Source organism: Portunus trituberculatus, chromosome 48, assembly GCF_017591435.1.
Source record: "Portunus trituberculatus isolate SZX2019 chromosome 48, ASM1759143v1, whole genome shotgun sequence".
NCBI classification, from domain to species: Eukaryota; Metazoa; Arthropoda; class Malacostraca; order Decapoda; family Portunidae; genus Portunus; species Portunus trituberculatus.
The window spans coordinates 18147519-18172404 of NC_059302.1; the positions used below are offsets into that span (position 1 = coordinate 18147519).

The 24886-nt window shown below is 38.3% G+C and overlaps 1 protein-coding gene across 2 annotated transcripts in view; it reads left to right on the forward strand.

The window, feature by feature from the left end:
- LOC123498683 overlaps nucleotides 1-24886 on the forward strand; it is a 144749-nt gene that overhangs the window by 93977 nt on the left and 25886 nt on the right. For both annotated transcript variants that reach the window (XM_045246023.1, XM_045246024.1), the window contains exon 6: nucleotides 19710-19834. In XM_045246023.1, coding sequence (XP_045101958.1) covers nucleotides 19710-19834 — 125 coding nt within the window. The remainder of the gene's footprint in view (nucleotides 1-19709; nucleotides 19835-24886) is intronic.

Sequence of the window (24886 nt, forward strand, 5' to 3'; positions counted from 1 at the left end):
GCATAATTAAAAAGTTGATCAAAACATGATGATGAGTGGGTTTAGATCTTTTTACTGAAACATTTTAAGTCAAAGATAGGAAATACAGAAGCAAGCAGAGAGTTCAGAGTTTACTAAACTGGATATATGCACCTGTAGTTAAAAAGAAATGAGATTATGCTAGTTGAAATTATTGTTTCAAAATAACAAATACACTTCATTATTTATTTATTTTCCATTTCCTTATCCAGATAATTTGATTATACCTATAGAGAAGGTTGTATTCCCTTGTACTGTTGACCCTAACTGACTCGGACTAATAGGGAGACAGGTTCCACCAAACACGAATATCTGACTTATACAAATTCCCACTCCCCCCACCCGAACTAAAAAAAAGAAAGAAAATGGGTGGGCAGTTAGGGGAGCAGTGCAGGTTTTATTTATTTAATTTTTGGGGATTAAAAATTTTGGGATTATTGTCTCTCCAAAACCCTCAGACCCTAAATTACTAATAGATGTAATTTACTTTTTGACAATTGAATATCCTTCCCACCAGGAAGCCATTTATAGATGTCTTGTGCAGTTGTGTCATGGCATAACTCATGCCCTAAAAAATTTATGATCACTTAATGCTTGTGTCTATGCAAAAAAGTTTATATGAATATTTTTCTTGATAAATTTCAAACTTTGGCATCCATACTAGAGCAGGAGGTGTCTCTCTCTCTCTCTCTCTCTCTCTCTCTCTCTCTCTCTCTCTCTCTCTCTCTCTCTCTCTCTCTCTCTCTCTCTCTCTCTCTCTCTCTCTCTCTCTCAGTGACTCAGTATATGGCCAGGCATCAAGAGAGGAGGTGTGTCATTTAGCTCTCTAATTTTTCAGAAATAATGTCCTTACAGGCACAAATTGACAAGAATTAGACTCAGGAACTTCAAGAAGATGAGAAGGCAACAAGAAACAAACAAGCAAATGTGTCATTTAGAGACAGCTATGGCTGACAGTTGGACCTTGAACCCTCACCTTCGCTCCATTACTCGTGTTATCTCTCCATCCGAGACCCTTGCCTCACCCCATGCCTCACTGCCACATTTCTTCACCCTCGCTCTATATCATAAGACTGTTATGATCTTTTCAAACACTGTTTTATCTCATTACCTTTATCATCACAACAATACATCACATAACTCTCACAATAACACTTATAACAAAAGATTATTTTGAGATAGGTATAAAGCCGGACCAGATGAGTAATAATTACTTCACAGTATCATTATTATCTCACTTCAATACTAATAACAATTCAGTGTCCAGTTCAGTCGTAAAACAGAAGATTGCTGTGATGCTGCTGATGGCTTCTTCTGAACTCTCACATATGAGTGAATAATATTTCTAGAGAACCGGAGATTTGATGCATTATCTTCCTGTCATGCTCGAGGAGATCACCATTGTGTAAATAATCATGTGTTAAAATTTCATGTCAGTCATATAAATACAAATAGCAAAGCAAAGAAGAAATTATGAAGAATCTTTTGGAGCAAATATTTTGAAGTCTTATTTTTGCACCAGAAATTTTCACAAAATCGTTATAAACTCTGGTTGTCTTTTGTTTGTTATCATTTTCAACTACAATTATAATGCAATATTTTGTTGGAAGTAGATTTTTTATAATGTCGGTAGAAAACGAGATACAAGAACGTGAAAACTTTTGTGAAAAAAACCCGGGTGGGTAATTAAACTCAGACTTTAGTCCTTGGGTCAGTCTGAGTCCGACTTATCGTGAAATCCAAGGGCTCAATTTATCAAGGTTCAACAGTATCTTTCAAATCCTTGTTTTCTTCGAATAGATTTAAAATGAATTTTTTTGATGTTAACCTCTTTACTATAGGCAATAAAAAAACCCCAGCACTCTATTCTGAGCTGGGAAACAGTGGCTCATAATCAGCTCTCTCTCTCTCTCTCTCTCTCTCTCTCTCTCTCTCTCTCTCTCTCTCTCTCTCTCTCTCTCTCTCTCTCTCTCTCTCTCTCTCTCTCTCTCTCTATATATATATATATATATATATATTATCAATAAATAAATATATATATATATATATATATATATATATATATATATATATATATATATATATATATATATATATATATATATAAATAAATAAATAAATATATATATATATATATATATATATATATATATATATATATATATATATATATATATATATATATATATATATATATATATATATATATATATATATATATATATATATATATATATATATATATATATATATATATATATATATATATATATATATATTCTTTCACTGACCAACCTGGTGAACAAACCTTCAACTTTGCTATCCTTCATGACCTAGAGCAGCTAGTGCAGTTCCCTCACCCGTATTCCTGACCGCCTTGGAGACACGCCCAACATTCTTGATCTTTTCCTAACCTCCAACCCTTCTGCTTACTCTGTTAAACTTTCCTCTCCGTTGGGCTCCTCCGACCACAATCTAATTTCCGCTACCTGTTCTATCACTCCAGTGCAGCCTCAGGACCCGCCTAAGCGGAGGTGCTTCTGGCATTTTAACTCTGCTAAGTGGGAGGAACTAAGGCAGTACTATTCTGATTTCCTTGGGATGATTATTGTTTTCATGTCAGAGATCCTTCTCTTTGTGCCGAGCGCATAACAGAGGTGATTATCTCTGGCATGGAGCTATACATTCCTCATACTTTCTCTAACCCTAAAGCTAAAAAGCCTTGGTTTAACTCTGCTTGTTCTCGTGCTGTCAATGATAGAGAGGCGGCTCACAAACGGTTCCGTAGCCATCCAACTGCTGAAACTCATGCCCTATATATTTCTGCCCGTAATCATGCCAAATCTATTCTCCAACTTACTAAAAACTCTTTCATCAATAGAAAATGTCAAAGTCTTTCCAATTCTAACTCCTCTCGAGATTTCTGGCATCTAGCCAATAATATCTCTAACAACTTTACTTCTTCGTCTTTCCCTCCTTTACTTCATCCAGATGGCTCTACAGCTGTCTCTTCTTTTTCTAAAGCTGAACTCTTCGCTCAAACCTTTGCTACCAACTCAACTTTGGATGATTCTGGGCATATTCCTCCTACTCCTCCACCCTCTGACTACTTCATCCCTAAAATTAAAATTCTTTATAAAGACGTTTTCCTGGCCCTCTCTGGCCTTGATTCTCGGAAGGCTTACGGTCCGGATGGAGTCCCTCCTGTTGTTCTCAAAACTGTGCTTCCGAACTCGCTCACTGCCTGGTCAAACTCTTTCATCTGTGTCTCTACTTCTATTTATCCTTCTTGCTGGAAGTTTGCTCACATTCAACCTGTCCCTAAAAAAGGTGACCACTCCAATCCTTCTAACTACCGCCCTATAGCTTTGATTTCCTGCCTTTCTAAAGCCTTTGAGTCTATCCTTAATAGGAAGATAATGAGGCATCTATCAGCTCACAACCTTCTCTCTGATTGCCAGTATGGTTTCCGTAAAGGCAGATCTACTGGTGATCTTCTTACTTTCCTAACTGAATCTTGGTCATCCTCTTTAGGGACTTCGGTGAAACCTTTGCTGTCGGCCTTGACATATCGAAAGCCTTCGATAGAGTCTGGCACAAATCTTTAATTTCTAAACTACCCTCCTACGGATTCTATCCTTCTCTCTGTACCTTCATCTCCAGTTTCCTTTCCGATCGTTCTATTGCTGCTGTAGTAGACGGTCACTGTTCTTCCCTAAAACTATCAACAGTGGTGTTCCACAGGGTTCTGTCCTATCACCCACTCTCTTTCTATTATTCATCAATGATCTCCTAAATCTGACTCAATGCCCTATCCACTCCTATGCTGATGATACCACCTTGCATTATTCAACAGCGTTCAACAGACGCCCAACCCAACAACAATTAAATGACTCAAGGCGAGATGCTATAGGACGCCTAACTTCTGATCTTTCACTTGTTTCTGATTGGGGCAGAGAAAACCTGGTTTTGTTCAATGCCTCAAAACTCAATTTCTACAACTATCTACTCGACATAACCTTCCAGACAACTATCCTCTCTTCTTCAATAACACTCAACTTCCCTCTCCTCTACATTAAACACACTCGGTCTATCCTTCACTAAAAATCTAAACTGGAAATTTCACATCTCTACTCTTGCTAAATCAGCTTCCAAGAAGTTAGGTGTCCTATGGCGTCTTCGTCCATTTTTCTCTCCTCCCAGCTGCTTGCTCTGTACAGGGCCTTATCCGCCCGTGTATGGAGTATGGCTCTCATGTCTGGGGGATCCACACACAGCTTTACTAAACAAGGTGGAATCTAAAGCTTTTCGTCTTATCAACTCTTCTCCTCTAACTGACTGTCTTGATTCTTTAAGTCACCGCCGCAATGTTGCATCTTTATCTGTCTTCTACCGCTGTTTTCATGCTGTCTGCTCTTCTGAACTTGCTAACTGCTTGCCTTCCCCTCCTGCGGCCTCGCTGCACAAGACTCTACTTCTTCTCATCCCTATTCTGTCCATCTTCCTAATGCAAGAGTTAACCAGTATCTTCACTCCTTCATTCCCTACACTGGTAAACTCTGGAACTCTCTACCTGTGTCTGTATTTCCACCTGCCTATGACTTAAACTCTTTCAAAAGAGGAGTGTCAAGACACCTCTTACGTTAACTGGACCCTCCTTTTAGATTTTTTGTTTTTTCTTTCTCCTACTTTCCTCTTAACAGGGCCTGGCAACCAGCGGGATTTTTTTTTCCAACACTTTGTTTTCCCTTGGCCAGTGCCCTTGTAATGTAAAAAAAAAAAAAATATATATATATATATATATATATATATATATATATATATATATATATATATATATATATATATATATATATATATATATATATATATATATATATATATATATATATATATATATATATATATATATATATATATATATATATATATATATATATATATATATATATATATATATATATATATATATTATATATATATATATATATATATATATATATATATATATATATATATATATATATATGTGTATATATACCTATATTGTATTTATATATGTGTGTGTGTGTGTGTATTTACCTAGTTGTATTTACCTAGTTGTAGTTTTACAGGGCCTGGGCTTTATGCTCGTGTGGTCCCGTCTCCATATCTACACTTATCCAATTTTTCTTTAAAACTATGTACACTTTGCTGACACCACTTCCTCACTGAAACTGTTCCAAGTCTCAACACATCTTTGAGGGAAACTATATTTTTTAACATCTCTCAGACATCGTCCCTTCCTTAGTTTTTTACTATGCGATCTTGTGCTTCTAAAGTCATATTCTTCTCTCAGGATCAGTTTCTCATTATCCACTTCATCCATTCCGTTAATAAATTTATAAACTTGTATCAGATCCCCTCTCTCTCTTCTCTGCTCCAAGGTTGGTAGATCCATAGCCTTTAGTCTCTCCTCATATGTCATCCCTTTAAATTCTGGAACCATTCTTGTAGCCATTTTTGTAGTCTCTAATTTTCTTATGTGTTTCTTTTATGGGGAGTCCACACAACTCCTGCATATTCCAATCTAGGTCTTATTTTAGTACTTATCAATTTCTTCATCATTTCCTTGTCCATATAGTGAAATGCTACTCCAATATTCCTTAGCAAATTATACGTCTCTCTGAAAATTCTATCAATATGGCTTACCGGTTGATTATTTTCTTCCATTGTCACTCCCAAGTCCTTTTCCTTTTTTACTTTTTCTAGTTCTACTCCATCTCCCATCTTATAGATTCCCACTGGTCGTCTTTCACTTTTTCCCATTTCCATGACATGGCTTTTGTCCACATTGAATTCCATCTCCCATTTTTTGCTCCATTTCCAGATCTTGTTTAAGTCTTCCTGTAGTATTTCACAATCCTCTTTTTGTTTAATGACTCTGCACAGTTTCGCATCGTCCGCAAACAGATTTATGTAGCTGTTCACTCCTCTGGCATGTCATTTATATATACGAGAAAAGTATTGGTGCCAATACTGACCCCTGTGGCACTCCGCTGTCTACTGTTCTCCACTTGACTTCATATCTTTAACTATCGTCCTTATTTCTCTCCCCCTTAAGTAATTCTTCATCCATCTCAATGTGCTTCCTTTAAGCCACCCTTCTCCTCTAACTTCCATAGTAATCTTTCATGTGGCACTTTATCAAAAGCCTTTTTTAGATCTAAATAAATACAGTCAACCCATCTCTCTCTCTTGTACTTTATCAACTATTCTAGAGTAGAAACTCAATAAATTTGTTACACATGACCGACCTTTTCTAAAACCAAATTGGCTATTTGATAATATTTTGTTGTCTTCAAGAAACTCAATCCATTGCTTCTTTATTACTTTTTCACACATCTTGCATATTACACTAGTTAGTGATACCGGTCTGTAATTTAAAGGTTCTTCCTTCCTTCCGCTCTTATATATGGGAACCACCTCAGCTCTTTTCCACTCCACTGGCACTGTTCCATTTTCTATTGAGCATTTTATGATGTTGTATATTGGACTTGCTAGTTCTTCCCTACATTCTTTCAGTATTCTGCCTGAGACTTCATCCGTCCCATTGCCTTTTCCTCATCTAGTTCCGTCATCAACTTTTTATTTCAAGCTTGGTTACTTTAATCTCTTTCATATAGACAGTCTCTATTACCCTGTGGTCTTTCAAATTTGGATTCCTTAGTAAAGACCTCATGAAATTTACTATTTAACAGTTCTGCCATACTTTTGGGTCTTCCACCATTCCGTTTTCTCCTTTTAACCTTTCTATTGTTTCTTTTGTCTTATTTTTCCATTTATGAATCTGTAGAACAATTTTGGTTGTTCCTTACATTTTTCGACAATGTCCTTTTCATAGTTCTTTCTTCTTCCTTTCTCACCTTAGCATATTCATTTCTTGCTGTTTTGAAGTTTTCCTTATTTTCTGGATTTCTGTTTCTTCTCCACCTTTTCCATGCTCCATCTCGTTTCTCCTTTGCCCTAGCACATCTTGCATTAAACCAATCTTTCTTTCCTTCTTCTTTAGGTCTATATTTCGGGACATATTCCTGACCCCAGTTTTGTATATTTCCAAAAATAAGTTATATTTCTCTTGAACCGTTAATGAGTTTTCCATCTCTCCCAGTTTACGTTTTAAAATAGTTCTTGAGATTCTCAATATCAGCCTTTCTGTAATTTAATCGGTCTCCTTTGTATGATTCATCTCTATCTTCCTTTCCTTCTTCTATATCCATTTCTAATATTACATGGTCACTCTTTCCCAATGGGCACTTGTATCTTATATCATCGTTAATTGGTATATCCCTTGTAAAACTAGGTCTAATCTTGCCGGTTCATCGCTTCCTCTGAATCTTGTGTTTTCCTTTACTCTTTGGACCATCAAATTATCTATCATTAGGTTCAGGAATCTATCTCCCAGGCATCTTCCCCATACCACTTTCATAATTTTCCCAGTCTACCTCCTTACAGTTGAAATCTCCTACCAATATCACTTTTCTCCTTTCCTTAATGATTCTTGTAAGACTCCTTATTGTGTCATCTATCATGTCTCTATATTCTTGGTTAGTCCATGAGTTTGTTTTTGGTGGCACGTATGTTCCAATGATTGTTAACTCCTTTTTATTAATATGTACCTTAACATACAATATTTCTGATTTTTCTTCCCCAAACTCCACTTGATTTACCACTATGTCCATCCTTAACATCATCATGACTCCTCCTCCTCCTTTACCCACTCTGTCTCTCCTCCATATATTATACCTTTTATCTATGTATTTTTATTGCCTCATTTAAGTTTGTTTCCACCAGGCATACAATATCTGGTTCCTCTTTCTTTATGTAATCTCTTAATTCTAATTTACTAGATAAAATCCCATCTATGTTTGTATACATCATTTTTAATCTCTTGTTCTTATCATTTTTAGTTAAACTTGCTCCATATTTTTCTCTTCTTTTTCTTTTATATACCATTTCCTTATCCTAAATAAGAACTAATAGGGCAGAGATTCCCGATGTAATCAAAACTAAAAAACAAGCTAATGCAAGGACTACCGAGAGACAGCCATGAGAGGTTACAGCTATTTAAAGATGATAACAGGTTTATGGACAGATTCTTGTTAGAGAGAACAGTGATACTAGCCCAAGAAAGGAAGGTCAGGCAGATCAAGTCCTCCCTGCCCAGCAAACCATCAGGGGCCAAGGCAGACAAGAGGCTGGATGAGATAGAAGAGCAGCTAAAATGGTTAAGTATGAACCATTGGAAAAGGAGACCCCCCCCTCCCACGTCGTCATATTGCCTGTACTGCCGTGCCACTCCCCACAATCCCTCGAAATGTTTGAAAAGACCTGAACCAGGCTCATGCTATGATTGTTTACGCCTTAATTGTCGCAAGGGACAGCCTAATTGTCCGGATCGTACCAACTGCCAGAGATGACTGGCCAAGCCCAAATCACCTGTGGTTGACATGACCATACATAGCCAAGTGGTGGCATGTCTCTTAGACACAGGCAGCGATTACTCGCTTATCAGACAAGACATGGCTAAGCAAATGGAAGTGAAGATTCAACCAGCAAAGAATATCCCTCCTTTGTAAGGAGTGACAGGCCAAAAACTAAGAATTTTGGGGAGAATATATACGACAATGCAAATAGGAACGGACGAGATTCCAATCTCGCTGGTAGTAGTGCCAAACAGCTACATCCAAAATCTGGTACTGTTAGGTATGGATGCACTAGGGAGAGTACAGCTGGTTATCAACCACCTCAGGCAAAAAAGTGTTAATCAATAATGTGAAGTTCCAGTTACGGTATGAAGAACACGGTATTGGACAAGTAGGGAAATGCTACTCCAATATTCCTTAGCAAATTATATGTCTCTCTGAAAATTTTATCAATATGGCTTACCGGTTGATTGTTTTCTTCCATCGTCACTCCTAATTCCTTTTCCTTTTTTACTTTCTCCAGTTCTACTCCATCTCCCATCTTATAGATTCCCATGGGTCATCTTTCACTCTTTCCCATTTCCATGACATGGCTTTTGTCCACATTGAATTCCATTTCCCACTTTTTGCTCCATTTCCAATTTCCATGACATGGCTTTTGTCCACATTGAATTCCATTTCCACTTTTTGCTCCATTTCCAGATCTTATTTAGATCTTCCTGCAGTATTTCACAATCTTATTTTTGGTTTATAACTCTGCACAGTTTCGTATCATCCGCAAACAGATTTATATAGCTGTTCACTCCTGGCATGTCGTTTATATATATGAGGAAAAGTATTAGTGCTAATACTGACCCCTGCGGCACTCTGCTTTCTACTGCTCTCTACTTCGACTTCATATCTTTAACTACCGTCCTTATTTCTCTCCCCCTCAAATAAGTTTCCATCCATCTCAATGTGCTTCCTTTTAAGCCATCCTTCTCCTCTAACCTCCACTAATACTGATCCCTGCAACACTCCGCTTTCTACTGCTCTCCACTTGGACTTCATATCTTTAACTACCGTCCTTATTTCTCTCCCCTTCAAATAAGTTTCCATCCATCTCAATGTGCTTCCTTTTAAGCCATCCTTCTCCTCTAACCTCCACAGTAATCTTGCATGTGGCACTTGTCAAACGCCTTTTTTAAATTCAAATAAATACAGTCAACCTATCCCTCTCTCTCTTGTACTCTATCAACTATTCTAGAATAGAAACTCAGTAAATTAGTTACACACGACCATCTTTTTCTAAAACCAAATTGGCTATTTGATATTAATTTGTTGTCTTCAAGGAACTCGATCCATTGTTTCTTTATTATTCTTTCACACATCTTGCATATTACACTAGTTAGTGATACTGGTCTGTAATTTAAAGGTTCTTTCTTCCTTCCGCTCTTATATATGGGAACCACCTCAGCTCTTTTCCATTCTACTGGTACTGTTCCATTTTCTATTGAGCATTTTATGATTTTGTATATAGGACTTGCTAGTTCTTCCTTATATTCTTTCAGTATTCTGCCTGAGACTTCATCCAGTCCCATTGCCTTCCCTTCATCCAATTCCTTCATTAGCTCTGTGTGTGTGTGTGTGTGTGTGTGTATTTACCTAATTGTATTTACCTAATTGTAACATACGGAAAAGAGCTATGCTCGTGTTGTCCCGTCTCCATATCTATTAATGTCCAGCTTTTTCTTAAAATCATGAATATTCCTTGCTGACCACTTCCACGTCTAAACTATTCCATGCTTCCACCCTTCTATGAGGGAAGCTATATTTTTCACATCTCTCCTATAAGTGGCCATTTTAGTTTTTTCCCATGCCCTCTCGACATTCTTTCATTCCACATACACAGATCTTCCCTATCCATTTTTTCCATGCCAATCATCACTCTGTATATTGCTATCAGGTCTCCCTTTCTTCTGTTTTCCAGGGTCGGAAGTTGCATTCTTTTCAGTCTGTCTTCATAAGTCAAATCTCTTAAGTCAGGCACCATTTTGTTGCAGCCCTCTGTACTTTCTCTAGTTTCCTTATGTGTTTCTTTAAGTTCGAGCCCACTGTATTGTTGCATATTCAAGCCTCGGTCTTATCATTGCAGTAATTATTTTCTTCATCATTTCTTCATCTAAATATACGAACGCCACTCTTATGTTCCTCAATAAGTTCAATACTTCTCCAATTATTTTGTTTATATGTCTCTCTGGCGATAGGTCATTGGTAATTGTCACCCCAAGGTCTTTTTCTTCATGACTGGTTTTATGTCTTCATTTCCTATCTTGTACATACTCCTGATTCTTCTTTCACTCTTGCCAAACTCTATTTTCTTGCATTTTGTCGTGTTGAACTCCATTTGCCATGTACAGCTCCATTTCCATATTCTGTCCAAGTCTTCCTGGAGTAGTTCGCAATCTTTGTCACATCTCACTTTTCTTAACAATTTTGCATCGCCTGCAAATAGGCTCACATAACTGGACACCCCATCCACCATGTCATTTATGTAGACCGCGAACATTACTGGTGCCAACACTGATCCCTGTGGAACTCCACTCTCCACCAAGCCCCATTCTGATGGTCTGTCCTTAATTATTGTTCTCATTTCTCTTCCTACCAAAAAGTCTTCCATCCATTTTAGTAAACTGCCATGCACTCCTCCTACCATTTCAAGTTTCCAGATCAGTCTCCGTGTGGTACCTTATCAAAGGCCTTTTTTAAATCCAGATATATTCCATCAGCCCAACCATCTCTTTCCTGTATTACATCTATCACCCTCGAATAGTAACATATCAGGTTTGTCGTGCATGAACGCCTTTTCTAAAACCAAATTGACACTCACAAAGTATGTCATTTTTCTCCAAGAAGTCTGTCCATCTATTCTTCACCACCCTCTCACACATCTTAGCTACCACACTTGTAAGTGACACTGGTCTATAGTTCAATGGGTCTCTTGTTACCTGATTTATAGATTGGGACAATGTTAGCTCTTTTCCAGTCTTGGGGCACTACACCTTCCCTTAATGAGGCATCAATTACTTCACAAACTTTTTCTGCCAGTTGCTCCCTGCATTCTCTTAAAATCCATCCTGATACCCCATCAGGTCCCACAGCTTTTCTCACTTCTAAACTCCCCATCATATTCTTGATCTCCTCCACAGTTACTTGAAACTCCTTCATAATCCCTTTCTGTTCCATTACCAGTGGTTTGTCAAAAGCAGTCTCCTTTGTGAATACCTTCCGAAAGCATCCATTCATAGCCTCTGCCATTTCCTGGGATCTTCACTGCATACCCATTTACTTCTAAACTTTCAATACTTTCTATTTTTGATGTTGTTGTTCACATGTCTGTAAAAAGCCTTGGTTGGTCTTTACATTTATCAATTATATCCTTTTCTTGTTTCTTTCTTTCTTCTCTTCTAATCAACACATATTCATTTCTTGCTCTTTTGTAACTTTCCCACTGCTTAATCCGTCTTTTCCTTCTCCACCTCTTCCATGCATCCTCTTTTCTTGTTCTAGCCTTTTCACATCTATCGTTAAACCAGTCCTGCTTTCCAACTTCTATGTTGTCTTATTGGTACAAATTTTTCTCACCTTCTTTGTATATTTTTATAAATTCCTTCCACTTTTCATTTGCTCCTTAGCACTCTTGAATTTCATCCAATTTGTCTCTTGAAAGAATTTCTTTAGGTTTCCAAAATCTGTCTTGGCATAATTCCATCTTCCCACTTTATATTCTTCATTTCTTCTAGATTTCTCTTCATCTATCACCTTGAACTCCAAAACTGCATGATCACTCTTGCTAAAGGGCACTCCACCCTCATCTCCTCAATGACCATTGGCTCTGTACTAAAGACCAAGTCCAGTCTTGACGATGCTCCTCTCCTCCAAACCTAGTATCTTCTTTGACCCACTGAGTTAACACATTTTCCATTGCCAGTGTCAATAGTGTATTTCCCATGTTGTCTCTGATCCTTCCATTGACCAGTCCTCCCAACACACCTCTTTACAATTAAAATCTCCCATCATTATAGTTCGTTCACAGCCACCCAACATTTCTTCCAGACATGTTCCTGTATCACTTATCATTTCTTCATATTCCTGTACTGACCATGCATTTGTCTTAGGTGGTACGTACACCACTATGTAGTGCCTCTTTTTCCTTCATTAGTTTCTGCTCTGATCTTTAGCACTTCTGCCTTTCCCATACCTTCTTTCACTTGATCCACCTTTATATCTTTTTAACCAGCAACATCACTCCTCCTCCCATCTTACCTACTCTATTTCTTTTCCAAACATTATATTTCCTTCTCCAACCATCATCAGGTCTTCTCCTCTCTCAGTTTTGTTTCAGTAAGACCCACAATATCTGGGTTCTTGTCCTCAAGTAATCGTTGAGTTCTAAAATCCCGATATCACTCCATTTATGTTGGAATACATTACATTCCGCTCATACGTAAGTTTCTTTAGTCCTTTCTTGCTGTACTTTTCTGGGTTATGAACCACTTCCTCAGTCTCATATCCAAGATTCTCCAGAAAACTCTTTCTTCTCCTCTTCTGTCCTCTCTTCATTTTTTTCAAAGCCTCCTTTCTCAACTCATTTAACATTTCTCTTCCTTTTCACCGAGATCTCTTCTCAACCAAATCTTCCTTGTTGTTTCCTGCTGGGCTAGCCTCCATGACTTCTCCACCAATTCATCTACATCCTTTTGTGACTTAAGTTTGATTCTTATTGGCCTCATACCTTCTCCTGTGAACTTTCCAATTCTATGGAAGTCCTCTATTTCTTGTACTAGGTCTTTTCCTCCTCCTGCACCACATTAATGATATTATTTATCACCTTTTTATGTTTTTCTCTCTCCATTTTACTCGGTGTCTTATCCTCCTCCACACCAAATATCACCACACATCTCTTTTGTCTACAGTTTCCTCACCAATGTCTCATTTGACTTAATAACCTTCACCACTTTCTCAGCAATCTTCTTCTATGATCTGTTGATCTATAATTTCAGCAAGGCCCAAAGTTTTCTCCCAGACTCTTTGATTTCCTTTTCCAGACTTGCAACTTTGTAATTTACCTCCTTTCTTTCCACTTCCTGACTTTTTTCCATTCAGCCTGCTTCTCCATCACTTTTCCTAGAGATTCTCCACATTTTTCGCAATTCACTTTAATTAGCTTAACTTCCTCTTTCAGTACTTCATTTTCCTTCTTCATATCGGCACACTCTTTCATTACATTGTCATAACTCGTTTCCAGGCCCCCATACTTTTCAAACAGTTTTTCAATTTTACCTTCCAACTCCAGAATTTTCTTCACATAAACGCTCTTCTCCATTATTCCTTGAAATCCTGTGAAGTCTGATTCATCTTTCGAGTTCACGGCCGCCATGTTGCGCAGATGTAAACAAACCAGCTGATGGCTCAAACGCAGGCTACAGTTTATATTCACCTTCCTGGACATTATTTTGCTAATCAACAGTTAACATGACTATATGGAGACGGGACAAACATTACCAGCTCCTTTCCCACCTTGGTTACTCTTAGGCAATGGTAACTGTAGAATTAGAGATGATTGCTCTGAGCTCAGCTGTAGTATTTCACAATCCTCTTTTTGTTTAATGACTCTGCACAGTTTCGCATCGTCCACAAACAGATTTATGTAGCTGTTCACTCCCTCTGGCATGTCGTTTATGTATACGAGAAAAAGTATTGGCGCCAATTTGTGTGTGTGTGTGTTCTTATTTAATTAAAGTTGATTAGTTATATCTATCTTTAAAGCTATAAATGCTCCTTGGACACACAACAAGATCGCATAGTAAAAAGCTGAGGAAGGGAAGATGTCTGAGAGATTTTAAAAATATATATTTTCCCACAAAGATGTGTTGAGACTTGGAACAGTTTGAGTGAAGAAGTGGTGTCAGCAATGAGTGTGCATAGGTTTAAAGAAAAATTGGATAAGTGTAGATATGGAGATGGGGCCACACGAGTGTGAATCCTAGGCCCTGTAAAGCTACAGCTAGGTAGATACGAACACACACACACACACACACACATACTTACGTATGAGCGGAATGTAATGTATTCCAACATAAACGGAGTGATATCGGGGATTTTAGAACTCAACGATTACTTGAGGGATAAGAACCCAGATATTGTGGGTCTTACTGAAACAAAACTGAGAGAGGGAGAAGACCTGATGATGGTTGGAGAAGGGAAATATAATGTTTGGAAAAGAAATAGAGTAGGTAAGATGGGAGGAGGAGTGATGTTGCTGGTTAAAAAAGATATAAAGGTGGATCAAGTGAAAGAAGGTATGGGAAAGGCAGAAGTGCTAAAGATCAGAGCAGAAACTAATGAAGGAAAAAGAGGCACTACATAGTGGTATACGTACCACCTAAGACAAATGCATGGTCAGTACAGGAATATGAAGAAATGATAAGTGATACAGGAACATGTCTGGAAGAAATGTTGGGTGGCTGTGAACGAACTATAATGATGGGAGATTTTAATTGTAAAGAGGTGTGTTGGGAGGACTGGTCAATGGAGGATCAGAGACAACATGGGAAATACACTATTGACACTGGCAATGGAAAATGTGTTAACTCAGTGGGTCAAAGAAGATACTAGGTTTGGAGGAGAGGGAGCATCGTCAAGACTGGACTTGGTCTTTAGTACAGAGCCAATGGTCATTGAGGAGATGAGGGTGGAGTGCCCTTTAGCAAAGAGTGATCATGCAGTTTTGGAGTTCAAGGTGATAGATGAAGAGAAATCTAGAAGAAATGAAGAATATAAAGTGGGAAGATGGAATTATGCCAAGACAGATTTTGGAAACCTAAAGAAATTCTTTCAAGAGACAAATTGATGAAATTCAAGAGTGCTAAGGAGCAAATGAAAAGTGGAAGGAATTTATAAAATATACAAAGAAGGTGAGAAAAATTTGTACCAATAAGACAACATAGAGAAGTTGGAAAGCAGGACTGGTTTAACGATAGATGTGAAAAGGCTAGAACAAGAAAAGAGGATGCATGGAAGAGGTGGAGAAGGAAAAGACGGATTAAGCAGTGGGAAAGTTACAAAAGAGCAAGAAATGAATATGTGTTGATTAGAAGAGAAGAAAGAAAGAAACAAGAAAAGGATATAATTGATAAATGTAAAGACCAACCAAGGCTTTTTACAGACATGTGAACAACAACATCAAAAATAGAGAAAGTATTGAAAGTTTAGAAGTAAATGGAGTATGCAGTGAAGATCCCAGGAAATGGCAGAGGCTATGAATGGATGCTTTCGGAAGGTATTCACAAAGGAGACTGCTTTTGACAAACCACTGGTAATGGAACAGAAAGGGATTATGAAGGAGTTTCAAGTAACTGTGGAGGAGATCAAGAATATGATGGGGAGTTTAGAAGTGAGAAAAGCTGTGGGACCTGATGGGGTATCAGGATGGATTTTAAGAGAATGCAGGAGCAACTGGCAGAAAAAGTTTGTGAAGTAATTGATGCCTCATTAAGGGAAGGTGTAGTGCCCCAAGACTGAAAAGAGCTAACATTGTCCCAATCTATAAATCAGGTAACAAGAGAGACCCATTGAACTATAGACCAGTGTCACTTACAAGTGTGGTAGCTAAGATGTGTGAGAGGGTGGTGAAGAATAGATGGACAGACTTCTTGGAGAAAATGACATACTTTGTGAGTGTCAATTTGGTTTTAGAAAAGGGCGTTCATGCACGACAAACCTGATATGTTACTATTCGAGGGTGATAGATGTAATACAGGAAAGAGATGGTTGGGCTGATGGAATATATCTGATTTAAAAAGGCCTTTGATAAGGTACCACACCGGAGACTGATCTGGAAACTTGAAATGGTAGGAGGAGTGCATGGCAGTTTACTAAAATGGATGGAAGACTTTTGGTAGGAAGAGAAATGAGAACAATAATTAAGGACAGACCATCAGAATGGGGCTTGGTGGAGAGTGGAGTTCCACAGGGATCAGTGTTGGCACCAGTAATGTTCGGTCTACATAAATGACATGGTGGATGGGGTGTCCAGTTATGTGAGCCTATTTGCAGACGATGCAAAATTGTTAAGAAAAGTGAGATGTGACAAAGATTGCGAACTACTCCAGGAAGACTTGGACAGAATATGGAAATGGAGCTGTACATGGCAAATGGAGTTCAACACGACAAAATGCAAGAAAATAGAGTTTGGCAAGAGTGAAAGAAGAATCAGGAGTATGTACAAGATAGGAAATGAAGACATAAAACCAGTCATGAAGAAAAGACCTTGGGGTGACAATTACCAATGACCTATCGCCAGAGAGACATATAAACAAAATAATTGGAGAAGTATTGAACTTATTGAGGAACATAAGAGTGGCGTCAGATATTTAGATGAAGAAATGATGAAGAAAATAATTACTGCAATGATAAGACCGAGGCTTGAATATGCAACAATACAGTGGGCTCCGAACTTAAAGAAACACATAAGGAAACTAGAGAAAGTACAGAGGGCTGCAACAAAATGGTGCCTGACTTAAGAGATTTGACTTATGAAGACAGACTGAAAAGAATGCAACTTCCAACCCTGGAAAACAGAAGAGAAAGGGGAGACCTGATAGCAATATACAGAGTGATGATTGGCATGGAAAAATGGATAGGGAAGATCTGTGTATGTGGAATGAAAGAATGTCGAGAGGGCATGGGAAAAACTAAAATGGCCACTTATAGGAGAGATGTGAAAAATATAGCTTCCTCATAGAAGGGTGGAAGCATGGAATAGTTTAGACGTGGAAGTGGTCAACGCAAGGAATATTCATGATTTTAAGAAAAGCTGGACATTAGTAGATATGGAGACGGGACAACACGAGCATAGCTCTTTTCCCGTATGTTACAATTAGGTAAATACAATTAGGTAAATACACACACACACACACACACGGCCCGGTAGCTCAGTGGTTAGAGCGCTGGCTTCACAAGCCAGAGGACCGGGGTTCGATTCCCCGGCCGGATGGAGATATTTGGGTGTGTCTCTTTTCACGTGTAGCCCTTGTTCACCTAGCAGTGAGTAGGTACGGCATGTAAATCGAGGAGTTGTGACCTTGTTGTGGTGTGGTGTGTGCCTGGTCTCAGGCCTATCCGAAGATCGGAAATAATGAGCTCTTAAGCTCATTCCGTAGGGTAACGTCTGGCTGTCTCGTCAGAGATTGCAGCAGATCAAACAGTGAATCACACACACACACACACACACACACACACACACACACACACACACACACACACACACACACACACACACACACACACACACACACAAAGGAGGAGGATTTTATTATAGGAGGAAGAGCTACGGAAATAAAGCAAATGCAGGACATCATGGTTACTAAGGAAGATGTAAGGAAAATTATAAGCAATCTGGATATTAATAAATCAATGGGGCCTGATGGCATATCTGGGAGGTCGCTAAATGAATGTAAGGATCAATTGTTGAACCCCGTATTTGATATTGTGGAAACCTCCATACAAACAGGAGTAGTCCCGAAAGAGTGGAAAAGCGCTGACATTGTGCTTATATATAAGAATGGTAGTAGAATGGAACCGCTAAAATAGACCAGTATCGTTGACTAGTATATTGTGCAAGGTATGTGAAGAAGTGATTAAAGCTAAGTGGAGTGAGTATCTAGAAAGTGAAAACATTCTGAGTGAAAGACAGTTTGGAGTTTGGTTACAGAAAAGGTTGATCGTGCATATCCAATTTATTATGTTTTTATTCAAGAGTGACTGACATACTACAACATAGAGAGGGATGGGTGGATGATATCTACCTGGACTTGAGAAAGGCCTTTGATAAAGTACCACACAATAGACTGATGTGGAAACTAAAGAAGATTGGAGGAGTAAATGATAAACTAGCAAAATGGATGGAAAATTACTTAATGGGAAGAGAAATGAGAACAGTGGTGAGAGGAAGGAAGTCCGAGTGGAAGAAGGTAACTAGTGGAGTTCCACAAGGGTCAGTGCTGGGTCCCATCATGTTTTTGATTTATGTTAATGATATGCCAGTAGGAATTGACAGTTACATGAACATGTTTGCGGACGATACTAAAATTATGAGGAGAGTAAAGAATGTGGAAGATTGTAACAAGTTACAGGAAGATCTTGATAAAATATATGAGTGGAGTAAGGAGTGGCAGATGGAATTTAATATAGACAAGACCCATGCTATGAAAAAGTAGATACAGACCAAACGAATTACAGGCTGGGTGATGAGAAAATTAAAGAGACCAATGAGGAGAAAGACTTAGGAGTAACCGTGCAAAACACCTTGTCACCGGAGAAACACATCAACAAGATTTTTTGGAAAACATATAACATGCTTCAAAATATTGGCCTTGCATTCCACTACGTAGATGAAGGAATGATGAAGAAGATATTATGTACCTTAATAAGACCCCAGTTAGAATATGCAGCATGTGTCTGGTCAACGCATATGAAGAAAAATGTAAAGGTGGAAAGGGTACAGAGGCTGGCAACAAGGATGGTACCAGGACTCAGGGAGTTAGACTATGAGGAAAGACTGAGGAAGCTGGGGCTGACCACATTAGAAGAGAGAAGAACAAGAGGAGACATGATAACTATTTATAAATTGGTGAACAAGATTGACATACTGGACAGAGAGTTGATAAAGGTGACCACAAGTAATCATCTCTGAGGACATGGAAAAAAGCTAATAAAAGACATCTGTCTAAATGACGTGAGAAAATACAGTTTCCCGCATCGTAGCATTGATAAGTGGAATAAACTGAGCAGTGATGTCGTTGATGCGGTGTGTCAATCAGATGAAAGAGAGATATGACAGGAATGGACAAGGAGACAGGTCACAGAGAGCTTAGCTCGGGCCCTGTAATACACAAATAGGTAAATACAAATACACACACACACACACACACACACACACACACACACACACACACACACACACACTCACACTCATAAATTAATATGGGATGGATTGGAGGAGGAAACATTTGTGTGAAGATTATTCATAATTTAAAGAAAATTTGATAATTAATTATTGGTGTGACAAGGGATAACTCTGACATAGCTCTTTGTTTTTGCATGTCACAACTAGGTAAGTACAACTAGGTATATGCATCTTCAGCTTTTGCCATGGATCTTTTTCATCATAAAATTCTACAACAGGACCTCCCTGATGCTGAGCCCTGTGAGCAGACCCCTTCCCCAGTACCTGTTCCACACCAGCACCTCGCGTTGGCCGCCCTAAGAAGAAACCTGGGCCCAAGGCTGCTGGCGATCCTGACCAACGGGTAAGCTGACCTAGTCTGCCTTCTTGTGTGCGTGTGTGTGTATCTGTTTTTTTTGTGTGTCTCTTTGTGTCAGTTTGTCATCATTTGTTATGATAATACTAATACTAATATTACTAATCAACAGTTTATTCAGTTTGTAGTGTGATGCTGACAAGTAGAAGTGTTTTACATTGAAGCTAAAACAAATCATACTGGTTTTGGGGTTTGTAGTGCTCCTCATGCAAAGTTTAGTCCTGCAATTCAGGGATAGGGTGTCAGGGCACTTGCTTGAAATAATGAGAAGCTGTGGGATCGGTCCAGCTTGGGCATCTTTGTGGGTGGTGGTGGGTAGGAGACAGGATACTGGTGGGAGTCATGGTCTGCATGTGGTGTCAGGATGACAGACTCATGTTGCAGTCTGGAACAAGTGAGATGGTGGTGAGGGTAGTTGTAAAGGGTGGCAGGATCTTCATGCATACCGTGCCCTGTGAATATTAGTATTTGATGCAGATGTTGGCTCTGGCCACTCACAAGCTCTGTGTGCCCACTCCACTTACAATGTAGCTTCATCATCAAAGTTCATCAGAATACACATTGTCATTGCTTTTCATATGTTGTCCTGATATTGTTTATAATGTATCTATAATAATGCTGCATATCCACTTGTCACTGAAGGATGGTATGTTTAATTAAAGATGGGATGGAGGAAAGCTCACTTACTGACCTGTGACTTCCCTAAGGATCTTTGCAAACATGTCTTGTCCCTTTGCAGGTCTGGAGACTATGTGATTGCATATTGATGTGTGTGTGTGTATTTACCTAGTTTTATATTACAAGGTTTGAGCGGGGCTCACAGTGACCTGTTTCCATATCTAATTTTATCCAACTTTTCCTTAAACTTATGCACACTTTCTGCTGTTACAACCTCATCATTGAAGCTGTTCCAGATGTCCACCGTCCTATGTGGAAAACTTAACTTTTTAATGTTTCTCAGAAATTAACCTTTCTTGATCTTCTTAAGAGTGTCCTCTTGTCCATCTATCTCCATCTTCAATCAGTGATCCCAGGTCATGTTTATCAATCTTTTCCATATGGCTCACTATTTTGTATATGGTTATTAGATCTCTCTCCTGTCTATCCTTCAAAGTTGGTAGTTCCATTTCCTGTAGTCTATCTTCATAGGGAAGGTCATTTATTTCTGGCACCATCTTTGTGGCTGCCCTTTGGATTCTTTCTAGTTTCCTGATGTCCTTTTGCATGTGTGGTAACCACACCAATGCTGCATATTAAAGTCTAGGTCTTATCATTGTGGTTATGATAATTTTCATCATACCCTTTGTCCATGTAGTTAAATGCCAGCCTGATATTTGATATTGTCTTGTATGTTGAAGCAAATAACCCATATATGTCTTTCTGGGGTCAGGGTATCTTGTATAATCACTCCCAGGTCCTTCTCTTCCTTCTTTTTCATTATAACTACTTCTCCTAATTTGTACTCCCATGTAGGTCTTTTACTTTTATCCATTTCCATCACTGCATTTTTTGCCATTAAATTTTATTTTCCAATATTAGCTTCTTTCCAAAATCTTATCAATATCTTTCTGCAATTCCTTTGTTCCTTGTTACTCTCTAAAGTTTCGCATCATCGCCAAACAAATTTAGGCAGCTATTCATGTTCTCCTGTATATCACTAATATAAGTTTGAAACATTTTGGTGCCAGCACTGATCTCTGTGGTACTCCACTAGTTACTGTGCTCCAACTTGATGAGTTGTCTCTTATCACTGTCCTCATTTCTCTTTCTGTTAGGTAGTCCCTCATCCAGCTTAAGATACTTCCCTGAACTCCTATATGTTCTATTTTCTATAGGAGTCTTCTATGTGGTACTGTCAAAAACCTTTTTAATATCTAAATATACTGTGCCCACCCATCCATCTCTCCCTTGTACTTCATCTTTTACCCATGTATAGAACCTTGGTAGATTTGCTACACATGATCTTCCTTTTCTAAATCCAAATTTGGAGTTCTTTATTATTTCATTTTCCAGATGATCCAGCCAATTTTCTTTAATTGCAATTTCACAGAGTTTTCCTACAACACTAGTCAGTGACACAGGCCTATAATTCAAGGCTTTGTTCTTTTCCCTCCTTTGTATATTGGGACTATATTTGTTTTTTTCTGTTCCCTTGGTACTTTCCCCTCTACTACTGAGCAGTTGATCACTTCCCAAATTGGGTCTACCACTTGTTTTCTACATTCTCTCAGTGTCCATTCTGACACTCCATCTGACCCCATTGCTTTTCTTACATCTACATTTTCTAGTACATTCAATCCTTGTTTTTCCGGACTAAATGGTGCAGGCACTGGTCTGGATAATGAAAGTCTGGATAACACAAATGGGTCCTTTGTTTCCCAAATATGACTGTTTGTCTCCTTAGACATTTCCAGGAATACAAAATTTACTCTATTTTGGTTTCCAACTAGACCAAAACAAACTTAAGGGTATGCTGCAGTCGAGATTTGAAAAAATTAATAAAAAAAAGTTGTAGGATTTATGACTTGAAATTTTTAGAATTTTATCAGCAACAGTTGTCTTTGATGTGTATGAATATGAATGTAATAGAGTAATGATGTTATGACTTCCTGACATCATGCATAGAGTTGCATTGAAAATGTTCTACAGGCCTTATTTCAATTTTTTTTTTAAATATGCTTTGGCATAGACTTACTTGAAAGATACTTACAGAAATGTAGAGAATGCTTTTTTTCAATTTCTCCATAGGTCATGAGATATGATCTTTTGAATATTTTGAATGTCATGATGTCATCAAGACAGCATGAAAAGCTGTTATTTTGCCTCATTAAAAACTTTCTAATCACTTAAGGGAAAAACCGGTCTGACAGAATGTTACCCCAGTCCCTGCCAATAAGTACTCAAAGTTTCAAGGCAACTTATATAATGATTGATTTTATACAGTTATCTGAATCTCAAAAAATCATGGCTCTTTAAAGTTTTAAAAGTTTAGCACCCACATTATGTTTTAATCAAAATTAGTAGATTTATATGTTGTGTGTTGATCTGTAGAGAAGCTGCACACAAAGAGTGATCTAACTATCCCCATATTTAGTACTTCATTTTTAGGGGAGCTATTTACCTTGTGGTGACACTATCAGAATTCCTGGCTCTGGTTCTTTGTGCCTTTGCCAGTAGAGTTAGCTGGTGGGTGTACTAAGAATGCTATTTCATAGAATTATGACTTATTTTATCCATCAGTAGGCACCTTCCCCATTCTCCATGAGACGATCTTCTCCTGGTAGATTTATTGGTCCTAATCAAAATCGGTGCCCTCAAGTATGTTTGTTTCTCCCTCTGATTTCCTTTTCTCCTCCTCCTCATGTATTTTTGAAATTTTCTTTTCCTTGAGTTTATCTTTCACTCAAACCCTGTACAATACAACTAGGTAAATACACACACACACACACACACACACACACACACACACACACACACACACACACACACATCATCAATTTGGCTTCAGGAAAGGGAGGTCATGTGTAACAAATCTACTGAGCTTTTATTCAAGAGTGGTTGACAAAATACAGGAGAGAGAGGGATGGATGGACTGTGTATATTTTGATTTAAAGAAAGCTTTTGACAAGGTACCTCATGAGAGACTGTTATGGAAAGTAGAGATTTATGGAGGACTGAAAGGAAAAGTGTTAAAGTGGATGGAAAACTACTTGAGATGGAGGGAGATGAGAACGGTAATAAGGGATGCAAGGTCGGACTGGTTGGTGGTGGAGAGTGGAGTCCCACAAGGCTCAGTGCTGGCACCAATACTTTTCCTGGTATATATAAATGACATGCCAGAGGAGTAAACAGTTATATTAATTTGTTTATGGATGATGCGAAGTTGTGTAGGTGTGTGAAGAGTGAAGAAGATTGTGAAATTTTACAGGCAGACCTGGATAAGATTTGGGAGTGGAACAAGAGGTGGCAAATGGAATTTAATCTGAGCAAAAGTCATGTGATGGAGATGGGAAAGAGTGGAAGACGGCCAAGAGGGTCATATAAGATGGGTGAAGAAGTAGTGTTGAAAAAGGTGGAAAAGGAAAAGGATTTGGGAGTGATAATACAAGACCATGGGCAGTTTGAGGCTCATATTGATAAGATGTTTGGAGAAACGTATAATTTGATAAAAAATATTGGATTAGCCTTCCATTATATGGATAAAGATATGATGAAGAAATTAATTAGTATGGTAATTAGACCAAGATTGGAATATGCTGGAGTGGTTTGATCCCCTTATAAAAAGAAGCATATAAGGAAGTTGGAGAGATTGCAGAGAATGGCAACAAAAATGGTTCCGGAATTAGCAGAAATGACCTATGAGGAGAGATTAAAAGAAATGAATTTGCCTACCTTGGAACAAAGAAGAGAAAGAGGAGATTTAATACAGGTTTATAAACTGTTGAATGGACTGGATGAAGTGGATAATGAGCAAATGATGTTGAGAGAGGAAAACTTAAGTAGAACTACAAGATCGCATAGTAAAAAGATAGCCAAGGGGAATATGCTTGAAGGATGTGAAAAAAATATAGTTTCCCACAAAGATGTGTGGAGGTGTGGAATGGTTTGAGTGAGGAGGTGGTGTCAGCAAGGAGTGTGCATAGTTTTAAAGGAAAGTTGGATGTGTGCAGATATGGAGACGGGGCCACACGAGTATGATACCCAGGCCCTGTAAAATTACAACTAGGTGAATACACGCACGCACAAGTTTATAGATTGATCAACGGAATGGATAAAGTGAATAATGAGAAACTGATCCTGAGAGAAGAATATGACATTCGAAGCACAAGATCGCATAGTAAAAAACTGAGGAAGGGAAGATGTCTGAGAGGTGTTAAAAAGTATAGTTTCCCGCAAAGATGTGTTAAGACTTGGAACAGTTTGAATGAAGAAGTGGTGTCAGCAACGAGTGTGCATAGTTTTAAAGAAAAATTGGTTAAGTGTAGATATGGAGATGGGGCCACACGAGCATAAAGCTCAGGCCCTGTAAAACTACAACTA